This window comes from Symphodus melops, assembly GCF_947650265.1.
Source record: "Symphodus melops genome assembly, chromosome: 12".
NCBI classification, from domain to species: domain Eukaryota; kingdom Metazoa; phylum Chordata; class Actinopteri; order Labriformes; family Labridae; genus Symphodus; species Symphodus melops.
Genome location: NC_136702.1, coordinates 19,236,153 through 19,252,889, shown reverse-complemented (window position 1 = coordinate 19,252,889; position 16,737 = coordinate 19,236,153). Strand labels below are relative to the sequence as shown.

Genomic DNA, 16,737 nt, shown 5'->3' with positions numbered 1-16,737 from the left:
TTATGGAGTAAAGAAAACAAATCTATCTGATTGCTGTCTCACCTCCTGGAAGACCGTCCCACACTTCCAGCCAATCGTACTTGCAGTCCCCCTCGCTTCCTGGTAGGGGGTCATTCTCCAGGTCAAAAGTGAGGAAGGTGAGGGTGACATCCATGCTGGGGGGCACTATGATGATGAAGGAGCACTCCAGGTTGTGGGGGTATTTGTCAGGGAAGCCTGGGGATTCGATGAGACCTGTGGGACTGGTGAAGTTACGGGAACAGTCTGATCCTGGGATAGAAAAAAAAAAAAAAACAGAAGAAAAATTTACATTAAGAGATGCATTTTGAATATTTTTTACAGTGTTAGACACCAAAGACTGGGATTAAACTAAGAATAACATCATTTTGTGCAAATACGTCGAGGTAATGTTTAAGAGGATGTTGCTTTCAAACTGCAGGCGAACTAAAGAATTTCTTATGTAGCTTTCTCAGCTTTCCTGGCTAGATAAAAGTCTGACTGTGTGAGATTAACTGACTTCATATTGAAAACTTAAAATGCAGGAAATGTTGCTCAACCAAAGGTAAACCTAGTTCAAGAGTGATATGAGTACAAATCTTTGCACTGCGTATCAAATCCATTGATATTCAGGTTTATCGCCTTCACAAAAAAAGCACATTCTTTCAAGAGGTAAAAAGTAACCTATTCACTTGAGGGTTGAGATCAGAAACATACATATGCACATCCTATTCCTCCTCTTTGAGTTATTACACAGAGCTCAGGGAATTCAGGAGAAACAAAAGACAACTACAATAAGGACAATAAATGTGAAAAAATATGCAGTGGAGCGAGAATTTAAAGGGCAGAGGAAAAGGAAGATATAATACTTAAAAGACATGTAAGATTGACCTAAAATAGGATCAAGTCTGGCACTGTTTATAGTATCATGGTTGGATGGTCTAACCGTTTTTAGAGGCTTTTGTAATTATTACACACACACACACACACACACACACACACACACACACACACACACACACACACACACACACACACACACACAAGGTTATAGAGTGGATATGATCAAAGCAACTGTACTATTATTCCAGTCCAACCAGCCATGTATGACCCAACACCAAGACAGACACACGCGCACACACACACACGCCCACACTCACACTGTCTAAGCCTCTTATGGTAACCCATTTCCCTCCAGTCTGTTTGGGTGTCTGCTATTGTGCCCTGGTGCTTGCATGAGTAAATGAGAAGTGAGTATAGTACATTAAGAAAGAGAGTGTGTGTGTGTGTGTGCGTGTGTGTGTGTGTGTGTGTGTGTGTGTGTGTGTGTGTGTGTGTGTGTGTGTGCGTGCGTGTGTGTGTGTGTGTGTGTGTGTGTGTGTGTGTGTGTGATAATTAAAAAAGTGTGTTTTTCTTGCATGGTAGGTAAATGGTAGGTGTTTGTTTGTGCATTTACACTTACAGTTGTGTTTGTAAAAAAAAAAAAAGAAAAACTGTCAAGATCAGAACATTATCAGCCCCAATTTTTCATCTGTAAAGGAAATTGATATATCACTTTAAAATAACAAATATCTTCTTTGGCTTCTCAACAGCTTTTGGTAATTCTTATAAAAGCATCTAAGTGTTCATTTTGGTTTTAGCATTGACATTGTCTGTCACTTATATTGTTCTCAGACGTTTCCTGCTGTTGATTCTGACACTTTTTAAACAATCGCATTTGTGAGATGAAAAGTTTCCATCAAAACCAGGTTATTACACAAAGATAAGTCCAAATTCAATCATTTAGTACACTGAGAGAGTCTGGTGTTGGTTGGTAGACTTTTTTTGTACATTTTTTGGTCTTTTCTTTTTCACTTTTTCTTAAAAATGTTTTCCTGATACAGCTTTTTGGCAGTGTGATTTGATTGATTCAAATAGCTTTGACGCATGGTATAAATTAAAATAACATCCTTTCTAGTTTTTTGCAAATCCATAAAAACAACTTTTTTCCACAGCAACATCTATTTATAGTGTGATACAGATTGCCTATCTTTCTGTCCCACTTTCAATCCTGATTTGCTTGTTATTGTGACCTTCTCCCTCATGCACTGACCTCAGACGCAACCAACACACACACACACACTCTCTCATGGGGTTCCCCTTGCGTCTGGCCCCCCTGCAGAGTCAGTCACTGGATAGCGCTGGTCTGCGTGACTATGAGCATGTGTGTGTGTGTGAGTGTGTAGCATGAACGCCTGACCAGTTCTGTTGCCGGCAGCAATTTTATTCCATTCTCATTACTTCATGTTCATGAGCAGCACAAAAACACTTCTGCCCTCCTTTCTGCTATCTTCCCTTTTCCGGACTGTCCCCTCTCACACTGTCTCACCCAGTCAACACTTTGTCCGCCTACTCTCGTATCAACTTTTATTATTATTATTTTTTTTAAATCTAGTGCACTCTGTACCCAATCTATGTCCATATGTCTGGTTTTTGGACTCCTCTTTTGTCCATCATTCAACTTCAACCTCATTCATTTCTCTTTCCTTTTCTTCTCTTGTCTTTCTTCGGCCATCCTCCCCTGCTGTTCTTTCTTTACCATCTTCCCATGCATCTTTTCATCCTCCACACTTCTATTATTCCCCTTTCCCTCCCACTGTCTCATTTCCTATTCTTTTCTACTCACTTCCCATCTGTCTGACTTGGATAAGTTCAAAAGAAACACGTGTTTCATGGGGTAAGGTTAGAGGAAGTGTGTGAGTTAGTTTGTATGTGTGTTTGCGTACGCAGTGTTGCTGGGTAGATCTGGCGCTGGTGTTTATGGATCACTGAACCCTGGTAGACAGGGCACAGTCTATGGCAAGCTGGCATGCAAATACTTTGAATTCATCTTGTCATCATGCTTCTTTTTCCTGTATAAATGTGTATTTGTGTGTTTGCATGTATGTGTGTGATAAGCCGGCTTACTGAAATTAACTTTAATTTTAACTGTCTCTAATGCTAATGGGCTAATAGTTTCACCTTCCCCACTTAACATTATCAGACACATATAAACACACAATTCAGTTCACGTGCAGTGGACAGTTAAGACACACACACACCGACAGACCCAACAGGACCACACACAGTTTAACAGCTTAGCTCTTGGTTTGTTTAGAATCCCACTGTTTTGTTTGAGACTCACGGTTTCTAAACTCCTATGCCATGACATTTCAGCTACTGTTGCTGAATCACAGCAGGGATATCGCTCTGCACATTCCACCAAACTTGCACTCACATATGAAATTAAACTGTTACAAGAAAATAAACACTTAGCTTTGCAAATGCAATTTTCTCAAAAAAGAAAGACAGGCATTCTTTGGATGACGTAATTCAGGGAAATATGTTCAGGGGTTTTTTTCAGAGTTTGACATGTTTATAAAATTGAGGCATCATAAACACTTGTGTCTGTCACATCACTGCTTCATTTAAACATAAAATAAATACTTTATCAGGGAAAAATCACCCGTCAAATCTAGATTCATCCCTAAAACTGCAGACTAAATTACAATTTGAATTTCAAGTTTAAGGTTGTTGTTACACTAGCTCTGCTCCTTTTTAGCGAGTCGGATCTGGTTGCACTTTCCTCAATGAAAGCCAGATCAGGAGGAGGAGCAAGCAATGTGGTTGGTTGGACGGTGTAATAAACTGACTTGATGGGTAGTTGGACAAAGGCAAAGAGGAAATGCCTTTGAGCATTTGGTAGAATGTAAACAACAGCGGTTATTGGAAGGATTGTCACGATAGCTTCCACATTACACTGCCTGAGGTGTGTGTGAATGTGTATGTGCATGTGTAGGTGTAAGTATGCCTCACATCTGTTCACACAGGGGCACCATGGAGGCTCACTTCTCATTGAGGTCAAAAGCTGGTCCCCGTAAGGTAAACTGTATGAATTTTAGGGTTGAGATTTGGGTTTTGGGGAACATTAGGTTTTGGTCAGTGTGTGTATGTGTTTGCATCTTTGGTTGTGTGTAAGTGTTACACTTTGCGTGCAGACATACAAGCTGCCCTGCATTGGTGAGTAACGGTCCTGGCAGCATCAGTCTATTCATACATCTTTGCGTGTGTGCGTGTGTGTGTGTGTGTGTGTGTGTGTGTGTGTGTGTGTCTGTCTAGTGAGTTCTGGGTCACAATAACAGCTGGGGGCACAGTGCCTAGACAGTGAATTGTGATTGGCTCGCCCCATTCTGGCGGTTGTGCACGTATTGGCTAGGATTTTACTACAGTATCCACAGCAACAGAGCTGTAAACAAAAACAAGTGTGGCATGTTGGTTTGTTTTGATTTCTTTATGCTGTGTTTTTATACTTCTTTGTCTTCAACAAGGCCTTAATTTGTATGTTTTTTATTTACATACGTGCATAAACCTTTAGTACATGTGAGCCGATTTTGAATGCAAAATACAGTATGTGTTACATTTGATAGCTGCATATGTGTACTGTATGTTCTGCAAATGGGGATTTATATAGAAAAATAAAACAGATGCTTTTGTCTTTCAGGTGGATGTTTTCCATAGAAGACAATGTATGTGTTTCAGTATACAGTACATTTCTGTGTGTCATTTCCAGACTGATTACACTGTTAATCTTTGACGGGTCAGCTTGAGGAATAATTAGGACACCCAGAGAGTGGGGGACAATCTCTTCCAACAACACACACGCACACAAACCACCTCATTGCTACAGAACACCCACCCCCCATAAATATTCAGTCAAGGGCATGAAGGAATCAAGAGGCAAAGCAGTTGTTTTCCCTAGCAACACGGTATAGAAAGAAATAGGTTCAAAAACGAGTTGAAGTGTCTGTCTGTAAAAGTCTGTTCTGTTCTGTTTCATTATTATTAGAAATTGCAAAGAAACAATGATTGAATCAATCTTTAAAACAGATTTTCAAAAAAAGAGCTACAGTACATTGAGAACATGCAAATGACATTTTAAAGTATCGCTGCTCTTGAACCCTCTTCTCTACAAGTACCTCTATTCTTGTTTTGTCCTCATTTAGTAGCGAGTTTGGTTGTTAGAGAGTGAAGGCTAGGCTACAAAAAAGAAAAGAAAAGGAGAGGAAAGAAGATCCTTTTTGTCTTTCTTGTAAGAGCTTTACTTGGTAGCACAGACAGATACACATTCAGACAGTTCGCCCTCAGGATATATTCTACAGTATGTTTAGCACACAATTAAATACACATTGACACATACAGAGAAATTTTAGTCACCCCCACAACCACACATTTGGTGGCACCTTCCAGGATAACAAGATCTTGTTAGCAGTATGGCAACAGCTTGAATCTTCCAAATGGCGCCATCATTATTGCCAGGGAAGGCTGAACCCATATACACACAAATATACACAAATACACACACATATACACACACAACAGAAACTGAAGGAAGTCTTGTATGCTATTGAATGAGTCTATCAATCAAAACAGCTGTCCTCAAAGTTTCTGAATAAACTTGGCTATAGAAACTGTACAACCAAGAAAAATAATACCATCTGTTGTTGCGTTTGTCGCGATTTAACTAAAAGGAGCATTGTGTTATTCAACCAAACATCAGACTCAAAGTATGAGACTGCTGCTTGTTTCTTTTTTATGCTGCCACATGTTGCCATTTATTTCTTTATACTACAATCCCTGTTGGTGGTGACATATGCTCATTTAAAAAGTATATATCTTATGATTAGCATTGTCACATATTTAAACACGTTTTGAAACAATGATTTTTACAATTTTGGCAATACAATAACACACTTCTGCCACGGAAAACACAACAAAGTCAATGAGTTCATTAGGATATGATGTGATCATGTTCAATTGTTAACAAGGCAAGATTAGCTTTGTTCATGTTTTGATCTCAGTTGAAAAAAATGAATGCTCACTATGCGACCAAGCTTTGATTTACAAAAACCTCTTTCAAAGCCATTGTCAAACTCAAAACCAGGAGAAAATTGGGGGACAAAAATTCAGCATTTAAATTTACTTTCATGAAGTCATAGATTTAAAGCTCTGTTTTTAAAAAACATGTCACTACAGCGCAATTCAAAAACTGGTAGGAGAGATCACAATAGAAACAAACACGAAACATGAAACTGCTTTGAAAAATGCTAAAATCAATTTAATGGATAACAAATCTCTCTCTCTCTCTCCTTCTTTCTGTTTGTCTGTCCTAATCTCCCTTGGGTGCTTGGGTGTGAACACTGACACCCTTGTTGTTTTTAAGTCCATCAGGTGGACTGTGTCAAGAGCACAGAAGAAGTCCCAACAGGTCGGTGTCAGTGAGCAAGAAACAGCCCACGTGTTGTGTTAGTAACCTCAGCCCTCTGTGTGTGTGTGTGTAAATGTGTGTGCGTGTCTCAAGGGAACAGGGCTCAGGACTCAATTAAGCAAGCATGTACGGAATGCTTTCAGGGGGAACGGGACAAGATGGCTGTGGGGCCGACACTATGCCCCCCTCTGTCTCACTTGCCCTTGATCTCAATTGGTCTCGCTTTGGCTGACCCATGGTAGCGTGAAGGGGAGCCATGTCAGGCACACACACACACACACAAAGCGCCATGAAGGCAAACGATGTCTCGCCTGGACAGTCTAAAGGGCTCTCAAGGGTCCTCTGCTGTGTCTCATGTCTCTAACTCACAGTGTCCCATGACAGCAGGGAGATGAACCAGGCTTGATCACCTAATGAAGCATGTAGAGTCCTCTATGACGAGCTTGTAATAAAGCTCCTAATAGCCCATTTATAAAGGTGCAATCTCTCAAATATCTTGTTCACTTTTATTAAGTCTGTCCATGCATGAGGGTCATTGACTGGGGTCATGGCCTTCTTCTCACTCTTTGATTTTCAAATACAAGCTCTGGGAAGTGTATCCCTTCAATAAGAAAACAATTCCAATTCAATGAACAATGTGACATAATTAAGATATCATGAAGTCCCAGGGCTTGAGCCACTGACCATTAAACTATACAGAACCCTGAGAATTTACTGCATATAGTGTCAACCATTTTATCTCCCTTTTTTTTCAACTTCCTGTCTACTGTTTTCTGTTCTTGATACTGTTTGATTTTCGTTTTCTCTTTGAGTCTTAATCAACGAGAGTCAGGAAAAAGAGAAAAGAGCTCATTTAAGTCGTACACACTATTGATAAGTATCTTGTCTGCTTGTTTCCAATACTGATTAAAGCTCATGTGAGGAACTTTGATGTCAGATCTAGCACCCCCTGTAGACAAAGAAAGATGATTTATCCCCTTGCTGATCTTGTCTTGTATATGTGTAAGTAGTGACTCCGTCACGTTAATCTCATGCACCTTTATTTTAAATGTCGAACACACAACCAACGATCAACTGTGCGATACGTTTGATGTGGAAAAAGGATTTGCTTTTGTTGGTGATATTGTAGCATCAGTATTTATTTCAGCCTCTTTCATGATTACAGTTTACTGTATAGTATAGTTGATGTTGTTTGTTTTTGTTTGTAACTGTCTCTGCAAAACGTAAACACTCAACCTGCAATTATCACTCTTGTTATGTGGAGTTTTTTTCTGAAGCAAAAGAAAGAAAGAAAAGCTTTTTTTTTTTTTTTTTTTAATTTACCTGTTTTGTAGATCTCATAGCGTAGTGAGAAGCCGGCCCCCTGGTGGGCGTAGTCTGACACGAACTTGATGTGCAGTGAGGGTCCTGATGAAATGATGGGTGCTGGGGCGATGTTGCTGCAGTGCTTTCCCAGAAGGTCAGCTGTCTCTGAGTTCCCATCATGGATCTCTACATAGTCATACCTGCAGAAGAAAAACAAACTGAATGAGCTGTTCTTCTACATATGTTTCACCATTTGGCTTAATTGCGCCCTACTTTATAACCATTCTGCAATTTGCGGCAATTGGAAACTCAAAGTGAATACAATCATCATTTTCGGTGGAATGCAACATCTACGCATCTAATTATCCTCTATGCTCAATGCTCAATGCACAGTCATTGAAGTCATGCACTTAAGAAGGGCTTTCTGACAGAACGGAGAGGAGACTTGAATTTGAGGAAGAAGAAAATTGCAAAATCCTTCCTTCTGCTTTGACTTTCATTTCAATACTATTTGTCCTTTTGTGAGTGTTTTGATCTTAGTATGCATCACACTGGATTTTGGCTTGAAAACAGAAGAAATGAGCTAATTGTTAGCAATTATGATTTTCTGAAGGGATTTTAGAAAGCAGAGTTACTACATGCAGAAGCATGGGTGTCATTTCAAGTCGAATGAATACAGCATTGGCAGCTCCCAGATGGTAGAGGAGAAAAAGAAACACCTGCGTGAGGCAGAAAAGAGAAACCTTTTCAAAACTCTACCACTGCACTGTAATGGAGTGATTATATACTCCAACTGCTGTGAGCGTCACGGTCTACAGAACACCATTATATGGATAATAACTACATTATAAGAGAAACAAAGGGAAAGTGTGAATGTAAGATGACGTACTCTCCTTCAGCTCCTACGGGGAAACAGTGGTGTCACATGTGCACTGCATTATAGAAACTCAAAAAGAGACTGATTCCCAATCGCACACAACTCATTCACCTCATTTCCTGCTTGTTACTTTCAAAGCAAATTACAAGGAATTATTTTTCAAAGCAATGCAGTGCAATGCTTTTAAAAGAAATTATAGCCAAATGAGCTTTGTATGGGGTAAGAAAATCGATATAAGACAGAAAAATGTGCCCACAGGTGTTCTGCTTTATGTTATAGAGGGTGAGAGCCAGAGTGTGAGAATGTATGTAATGGTAAAATCTTTTGAACTACACATGAACCCTCCAGCCTTTGAAGCTAGGACAGGATTAATGCGTAACAAATGACTCTAGTTTACATCTATGCCCAGGTCTAATTCAATAATGTTTGTAACTGAGCCTGAGGGCTTTTGGTCTTTTCGGAGAAGTTCCCATTTTACACGTTTTACAGAGGAGTAGGTGTGCTTCAGCACTTTTTCTTCCTCTTTCCTTAGAAATGTCTCTCACATTTCGTTGAATATGTGATACACAACTTATCATGTTGGTTCTTAATAAACGAGTGATTATAATAAAACAGGACTGCTCTCAACATCAGGACTGAGCACAGTTTAAAGGGAGAAGCAGTTTTCCTGTCATGTCACATCAAAATGCTCCATTAACTTCAAAGATTTTTACAAAACAAGCACTAGAATTGCACAATGAAATCTGAATTCATCCCAGACGTACGTTTGTGCTTCAACATGATACCCGGGCAAGCAAAAAAAAAAAAAAAAAAAAACGCTTCCTGGCACTTTATCTGTGTAAACAAGGAGGGTTCTGACGTCAAATCTATTCCCATTCCCAATTTCTTTCATGTTTTGTGACCACAAATGTGACGCCATGTCTCCAGACCCCCAGCAGTAGTGTTGCCTCTGTGTCTGGATACCAAAGACACACCTGCCTGCCTCACAAATAGCTTCCTGCTAAGACATTCCTGACCATAAAAGAAGACATTAACTTTGATCTTGAGTTCAGTCAATTCAATTTCAATGAAAGACTTTTTCTCAAAAAATAACTGTGGCTGTTCTCAGGTCAAATCTTGTTGCTTAATATCAATCACCGTGCTGTTAAGTGCTTCAATATCAAACTCACTATAATTCTCTGAGAACGCAATTCAACCTCAAACAAATCCAAAGAGCTGTCCTTTTCCAGACATCTCTGAGCAAGATGATTGTCATAAAAAATGTGCCTAAAAAAAGTGCCTTAACAGGGGAAGTCAGGTAGGGGCGTGAAAAGAACCAGACTTGTGTTTTGTGTCTACAGACACATAAAAGATACATGAATATAAAGAGGGAGTTAATCTACTATTTGTTGGCTTACACACACACACACACACATATAAACACTGGGGCTGGGGTTCACTTTTTGGAAATATAAAAAGGACAGCCATTTATTGTCTTGACATTTTTTACAACTTGCAAACCAAACCAAAATTCTTGACCGTAATGTTAATGTTTTGACTGACAGTGATTTCTTTTCTGGTTGGAAGGCGGGTTTCCTTCCTAACAGTAATTATAGAGACTTAGAAACGAACGCATAGAGCAGCAAAACAAACAACCTAACAAATCCAAAGCTGGTTTTACACATTACTTGGCAAGAGGTTTTATCCTGCTTGTATTTTTATCCTGTGTAACTTCAGCGTATACAGTGATTTATCTTGTGTTTGTTTGTGTGTTGTGTGTGTTGGCTTGTAAACAAATTGTCTTGTTACCTTCTGTGTTTTAACGGGAAGGCCTGAAGAAACCACAAACAATAGGAGCTGCTTCAAACCAGCTTCCCTCGGATCTGCCATGTATACAGATAAGAACTCCATTGTGCATGGACACTGTGTGTTTTATAGACATCCATAAAGGAGTGTGTTTTCTAATTTCACTCACATGGTTCAAGTCGTTTTGTTGGGTTTTTTTTCTGACAGGTGAGCAAGCCCCTGACATGATGAGGGTCATACACCTCTCACATCATGCTTTGTGTCTGCTGTACGTGGAACCTACATCACAGTTAAGACTTAAGCTATCCCAGTATTCACAGCTATCTGTGTGTATCTGTGCATGTATGCATGCTTGTTTGTATGTGTATGTGTGTGTGTGTGTGTGTGTGTGTGTGTGTGTGTGTGTGTGTGTGCATGTGTTTTCCCTAGAGAACGCCTCATCCCTGCGACAGTTTCCTCCTCCTCCTTTTCGTACTGACAACTTTATTAAACGGCAACTCATATCCGGACGAGATCTGGTTTTCTTTATTTTCCCCGGCTCATCCATTTTCCCTTATGAATTTTCCATCTTTTACTTTGCAAAGCTTTTTTTTGTCTACTTCCTATTCCTTTCCAAGTCCTCTTTTCCTCCCTTAACCTGCTCAAATGTGCTGTAAGCCACATAACCAGTGGCCAAGAGCCAATGTGTGGGTGTGACGGAGGAAGGAAGGGTATTAGAATCTTATGAATATTTGATTTCAAAACTAGCTTTTTTTATAAGAAACTGAAGGAGAAGAAGGATGGTATTATACTCTAACTCACTTCAGTAAAACTTTCAATATAAAGGGGCTACGTAAAACAAAAAACAACATCCGGTTGGACCTTTGAAATAAAGTTTGCGAGGAAATAGTTTACATTTTGAGACGTATGAGCTTGCCATGTAATAAACAACACGTCACAATTTAGTTGTATTTCACTCACCAAAGCAACCTGATTTGGTTAAGGGAAAAACAAGGACATATGTAACTACTATTTAATCTTAAAAGGAATCATCTTCTCAAAAGAGTCAACCCTGACTCTGTTTCACATGAGAATCCAACAGCGCTGCATCCTGGGTTTGAGACAAGTATACATTTGACCAATCAATCGTCCACAACCACCACTTCAAGTGGATTTACAGGCTTGATACTGACCTAAGTGGCCAATCAAATAAATTACTCAAAGGACAGTGCTCCCCTGGAAGTGTGCCTCACGGGTGATGATCTGACATGGTGGGCCACTGCTTTAGGTCTGATGTGTGCACTGCGCATGACAAGTTTGGACACAAAAAGACCTGGATTGGCTGCGTTAACATTAAAAAAGGATGATCGCAGGATGGGTTACAGCCAACAGAAAGAAACAGCTTTACGCTACAGTAACATAGCCCCTGAGAGTGCCTGAGCAGACACACATGATCTGTTTCCAAAGCTCAGTTTTCATTACCATCCAATAAAATTGTGAGGCTGTCATTTTTTAGGGTTCATTCACTGTGAAGGGTCTTTTTACTATGATCTCAGCGCCAAAATGAAAAGAAACAGGATTCAAATTTAGTCAAGACTGTTTGAAGGTAGAGCGAGCAAGAGAGAGAGACAGAGAGCGAGAACATGACACTGCATTCACCCTGCCAACTCCTCCCCCAGACAGACAGAGACAGGTGTCCCTCCATCCCTTCCTCCCTCCCTACAGCCCTGTGCCTTTAGGAAAGAGCAGAAAGCACACACATACACAAGAGACCTGCACAACACACAAACACACACACACACGTCTCACACATAAACACACTGATGCACACAAGGAGCCTGTGGCCATGCACTCAGATGGATCCATACTAGGGTTTGAGGGTTTGAGGTTCCCTCAAATCTGTCTCTGTGTAGGAGGCGCACGGCTTCTGTAACAAACTGTGTAATCCCATCGTCTCTCTATCATTCTCTCTCTCTCTTTCCCCTGATATATTTCACTGCAGCTAATCAGAGATTTTCTGAGACTTGCCACAGGGAATGAAAAGCAGTTGGATTTTGTTTCTCCCACATTTTTCCCTGAAATTCTCTTGTTAACAAGAGGTTTACGAGATGTTTTGTTTTCACTTACAGAGAGGAAATGATGAGGAAATGTTTTTCCGAAACGTGTAACATGGTAAAGATTAATTGTACGCAGAGAAAGATAGCTGAGAAAGTAGGCGTATAAGTAATAGGTTAGACGTCAATTTGGTGTGAAGTGTGTTATGGGAGTAGGGTTTTTAGGGCGAGAAAGCTCTCGGAAGGAAGTCTGACGTGAACCAAGGAAAAGGTTTGTGTACAGACTTACGTCCACCCCTCCTCCCATGCATGCTCCTGCTTCTCCCTTCTGTCTTGGACTTAATTGCCTTTCACACGTTCTCTCTCTTTCTCTTTGGGTCAGGAGTTGTCTTCTTACACCTGCACATTTCTTTCAAACATCAGGGGTGCCCTTAGCAGCAGACAGAGCGTCTGCAGCCCAGACACACACAAACACATGGACACACACATGCTGGAAAGAGCTCAGAAAAGGCCTGACTTCCCGTAGCATGTGACAGTGTTTCACACCTTGAAAAAAAAAAAAGGCTTACTGTAAGTCTAATTAAAGGTTGTTTTGTTATACCGTGTTTCTTTGTCCAAACTTAAAAGTCCAGTGTGTTGTTGAGTTGTGTTGTCTTCAGTGTTTGTGAGGTCAAGACAAAGAGAATAAGCTTACTAAGAACACAACTTTGAGTTTAATGGAGTTTACTCTATAGTAAATTAAAGTAAAAAATAAAAAAAATCATGAAATTCAAAAGGGAAGTGAAAACACACTTTTTGTACAGGAACTGAAACACTCAACCATGTGGGTTTATACACAAATTTACAGACACTCCTGCTTCATGTTTCCTGCGCAAGATCAAGTGAGTGACTCAGGACAATTCAAGTATAGCCCTCCCCGAGGTTTATTTAAGGTGGTTCATCGACAATGACTAGTTCCTGTTGACTGTTTTTAGATGTCTTACAATGTGCTGATAATTCCTGTCAGGCATGACAGACCCTGATTCATCAGCTGCTGCCATTGTTTTTTACTTACTGTGTCTTCTAATTCCCAGGAATGTGCATCCATATAAGGATTCAAACGCTACATGTTCATTTGTAACAGTTTAATAGGGAGGGGAAAATTCACACATTTCTGTTGGCATCCACACTGTGTTTACTGTTTCTTTCACAATCAGTGTCTGTTTTAAAGCATATACCTGCATGGAGTGGAAGCAGCTGTAGTCAGTCTGTTACTGAAGCAGTTAGGTGGATGACTGACTCCACTGATATCAAGTAATAGCCCTGTTACTCCAAACAGATGGACAATGTGTATGTGTGTATGAGTGCACGTTTGTCTGTAAGTGTCTAGGTTTGTGTGTGTCCAGCCGTAGTCTCCAGTGCAACCAATCGATTCCTCATTATGGCTTTAACACACATTGATCAGGGTCAGTCCTTCAAAGAGACAAACGTGCGCGCGCATACATAAACAATACAGTAATAGTCATTGATCAGATAGACCTTCAGGCCTCAGAGAGTTTGAAGAAGTCAGACCACTTATATTATCATCATTACCTTTATCACCTGTGTGTGGGATAAATCACCTTAGAGCTTAATAAAATCTTTATATTTTAGATCTTTTTCTGAAACCTCGGACAGGGGTGTAGTAGTTGGGGGGAAAAGTTGGACTGATTTGATTTATTTTATTTTTAATACGTAAATTTAGAAGTGAATTTTAAAGTTGAAGTGGTAAAACAATTCTGTGCTACTGCGTACACAAACGTTATTCAAAGGGAAGAACTTGTCTCTGGAACACTGTAAGTTATAAGGACAGTTATGGTTTCACAGTTGCCGTCCCCCACCATAACTTCTCGCCCAGCATTTTATCTTCAAAAAGTGTTACAGGGCCCATATTTTACTCTAAGGGCAGTTTATGTATAACGTTTTGAAAATATACCACACAATGTGTACACTTCAAATGCCTAAAAGATGCCTATATTACACATCAAATAGTTTTTTATTGTTTAATTTAATCTGCAATGGAATCTTTAACAGTGTAATACAAAGTTTAAGTTATTTAAAGTCCAAAGATATTCATACTTGATTTGATACCACAGCAACAAACATTTGTAGACACCCATATTTTGCACATGTTTTGTTTCCAGACAAGTAAGTTATTTAGTAAGTTTTTGTTCAGTTCATTGTCTATTACACTTGGAATGAGAACACAAATGGTTAATTAGGTCGGAAATGGGTTTTTTTTGGTAAGCTGTAGATGTTTTTTTGTGAGTTCCCGTAGGGTTAAAGGGCCTGATGTTCACACTGAGCTCATCTAACTTTTATAGACAGAAGTTTCTTGTCACTGCGGCTTTTTCATCCTGCTGATTCGAAGATACACATGGAAGTGATTGTCTGTCTAAACAACAGCAACCACAAAAATTAGGGGAAAGCCCAATAACTCTTGTTTCTCAGACCAGTCTGAGCCGTATCATCTCACAGGCTTTTTACACAACAGCTGAAGTGTGAGAATAAACCTTTGAAACTTGAGGCAAAACATGTACTTGTTGAGCAGCTTATTACTTGCTGAATGAAATATTGCTGTTATGAAATTTAGCTCATTAATCAACGACTGGTCTCCAATGTAGCGAGACACCACTTGCAAAACATAAATACCATCCTCATCACAGCTGATCGGAGTGAAAGCGTTGTTCACACTAAATTATAAGCAGTAATAAACTCCTAAACATTTTCTTGCTGATTTAAATGTAAAATAATCACATTAGTAAACCTTAAACATGGCCGATTCTGTAAATCTGGTCATCCATGTGCTCTCTCAGCTCCTCTGTGTATTTTAACTTTGTTCTGAGCTCTTTTGGACGCATGAGTCTCCTGCTGCTAGAGTCACTGTGAAGTGAATTCAAACATGCAGCCAGCTGCTAAATGTCCACAGTCGGTAACTGACAATGCCCTGTCATTTCAGATGAAGTTCCTCTCTGTGTCATTTAGTCTCTTCATCTCCTCCTCAAGCTTCCTCTCTTTTTTTCCTCCTGCCCTGAGGCCAATGTCACAACTCATCACTCCAACCTTTTGCTCGGCTCCTGGTTGTGTCCTCAAGACTTTCACCTGCCAGTGAGGTGTGACTATACGTGTATGTATGAGCTCCAATATTTCAAGATCTCTAACACGATGAAACAAGCTTACAAGTGCTGTGTGTTTCACAAGGTTCATATCAGAGGGGGTTGTTTAAATTTCACTTGATACGCTTGTTGAAATGCGAGTTAACTGAGGACAGGAGACGAGAGGAGAAGGGGACAGAAAGCAGAGCTAGAAAGCATGAAGTTAAATGATTGATTGATTGAGGCGGAGTACAAAGACAAGGTCTTAATCATTAGTGAAACCATTATCGTTGACTGCAGCTTCTCTGTCATATAAATCACTTCTTAACTCACTGCTGTACTCCACACTTTTTGTGTAAACCACATAGCCGTGAAACTGCCTACGTGCCTTTTTGCTTGTCATTCTTTCTCAGCACGAGTTTGAGAGAGAGCCACACAGATGGTCTGCCACTGTTTGTTTTTGTAAGGAAAGTAAGCCCTATACTAGATCTGCGTGTATGTGTGTGTTTCTCTCAGTTTAATATGAAAAATAACACCTGAAGTTGGTGTGATCTGAGGTAAAGGTGGATCGGAGAGGCTGCAAGATAAGCAGAGGATGAGAATAAGAGACAGACGTATAGAGAGAAGATTTAAGTGAAGGATAGTCAGAGTGGAGGATAAAAGAGGATGAAGACAGCTATAGGCTGAGGAAAATGATAAAAAGAGTAGAAGAGCATTTTAAAGGGTGGAGATGAAGGGGAGAGAGGAAGAAAGAGAGAAATGGAGGCGAGTGTGGCATTTGGCTCATTGCCTTGTTGTTTTTTAGATGCAATGCTGAATAATGATTTGGCATAAAGGATTGGCACACTGCGGACAGATGAGGGTGAAGAGAGGAGGAGGATGGAGAAGAAAGAAAGAAGGGGAAGATGCATATTGACAAAGACGTGAGGAGAGAAGGAAGTGAAGAAGAAAGAGGGGACATGGAGGAAAAGGGGGAGGGAAAAGAAGGTGGGACAGAAGAAGACGTAAAGCAGATGAAGGATGATGGATGGGGTCCACTGGGCAGTAGTGAGGGGGTGGGGGGGTGGGGTGGTGAGGAAGGGTGAGAATGAATGGAGGGAAGAGGGTAGGGAGAGAGCCAGCAGGAAAGAGGAGAGGAGAGAGGGAGCAGAGAGGAGGTAGCTGTCAGGATGATTTGAGCCTGCCCTCAGCGGACCCTGACTCTGCACTTTTCCCTAAGCAGCTGTGTGTGTGTCTGTGTGTCTGTGTGTGTGTGTGTGCGAGCGCATGTCTGTGTGTGGGTGGGTGCGTTCTTTCCAAACACTCCAAATAGAGATCTTGCTTCCAGAGACAGAGCGGTGCAGT

The 16,737-nt window shown here is 40.3% G+C and overlaps 1 protein-coding gene across 3 annotated transcripts in view; it reads right to left on the bottom strand.

The window, feature by feature from the left end:
* Nucleotides 1-16,737, bottom strand: part of nrp2b (neuropilin 2b) — a 95,311-nt gene that overhangs the window by 61,118 nt on the left and 17,456 nt on the right. For all 3 annotated transcript variants that reach the window (XM_079357401.1, XM_079357400.1, XM_079357402.1), the window contains exons 3-4: nucleotides 7,604-7,785; nucleotides 43-270 (exon numbers count right to left, since the gene is read on the bottom strand). In XM_079357401.1, the coding sequence (XP_079213527.1) occupies nucleotides 43-270; nucleotides 7,604-7,785 (410 nt within the window). The remainder of the gene's footprint in view (nucleotides 1-42; nucleotides 271-7,603; nucleotides 7,786-16,737) is intronic.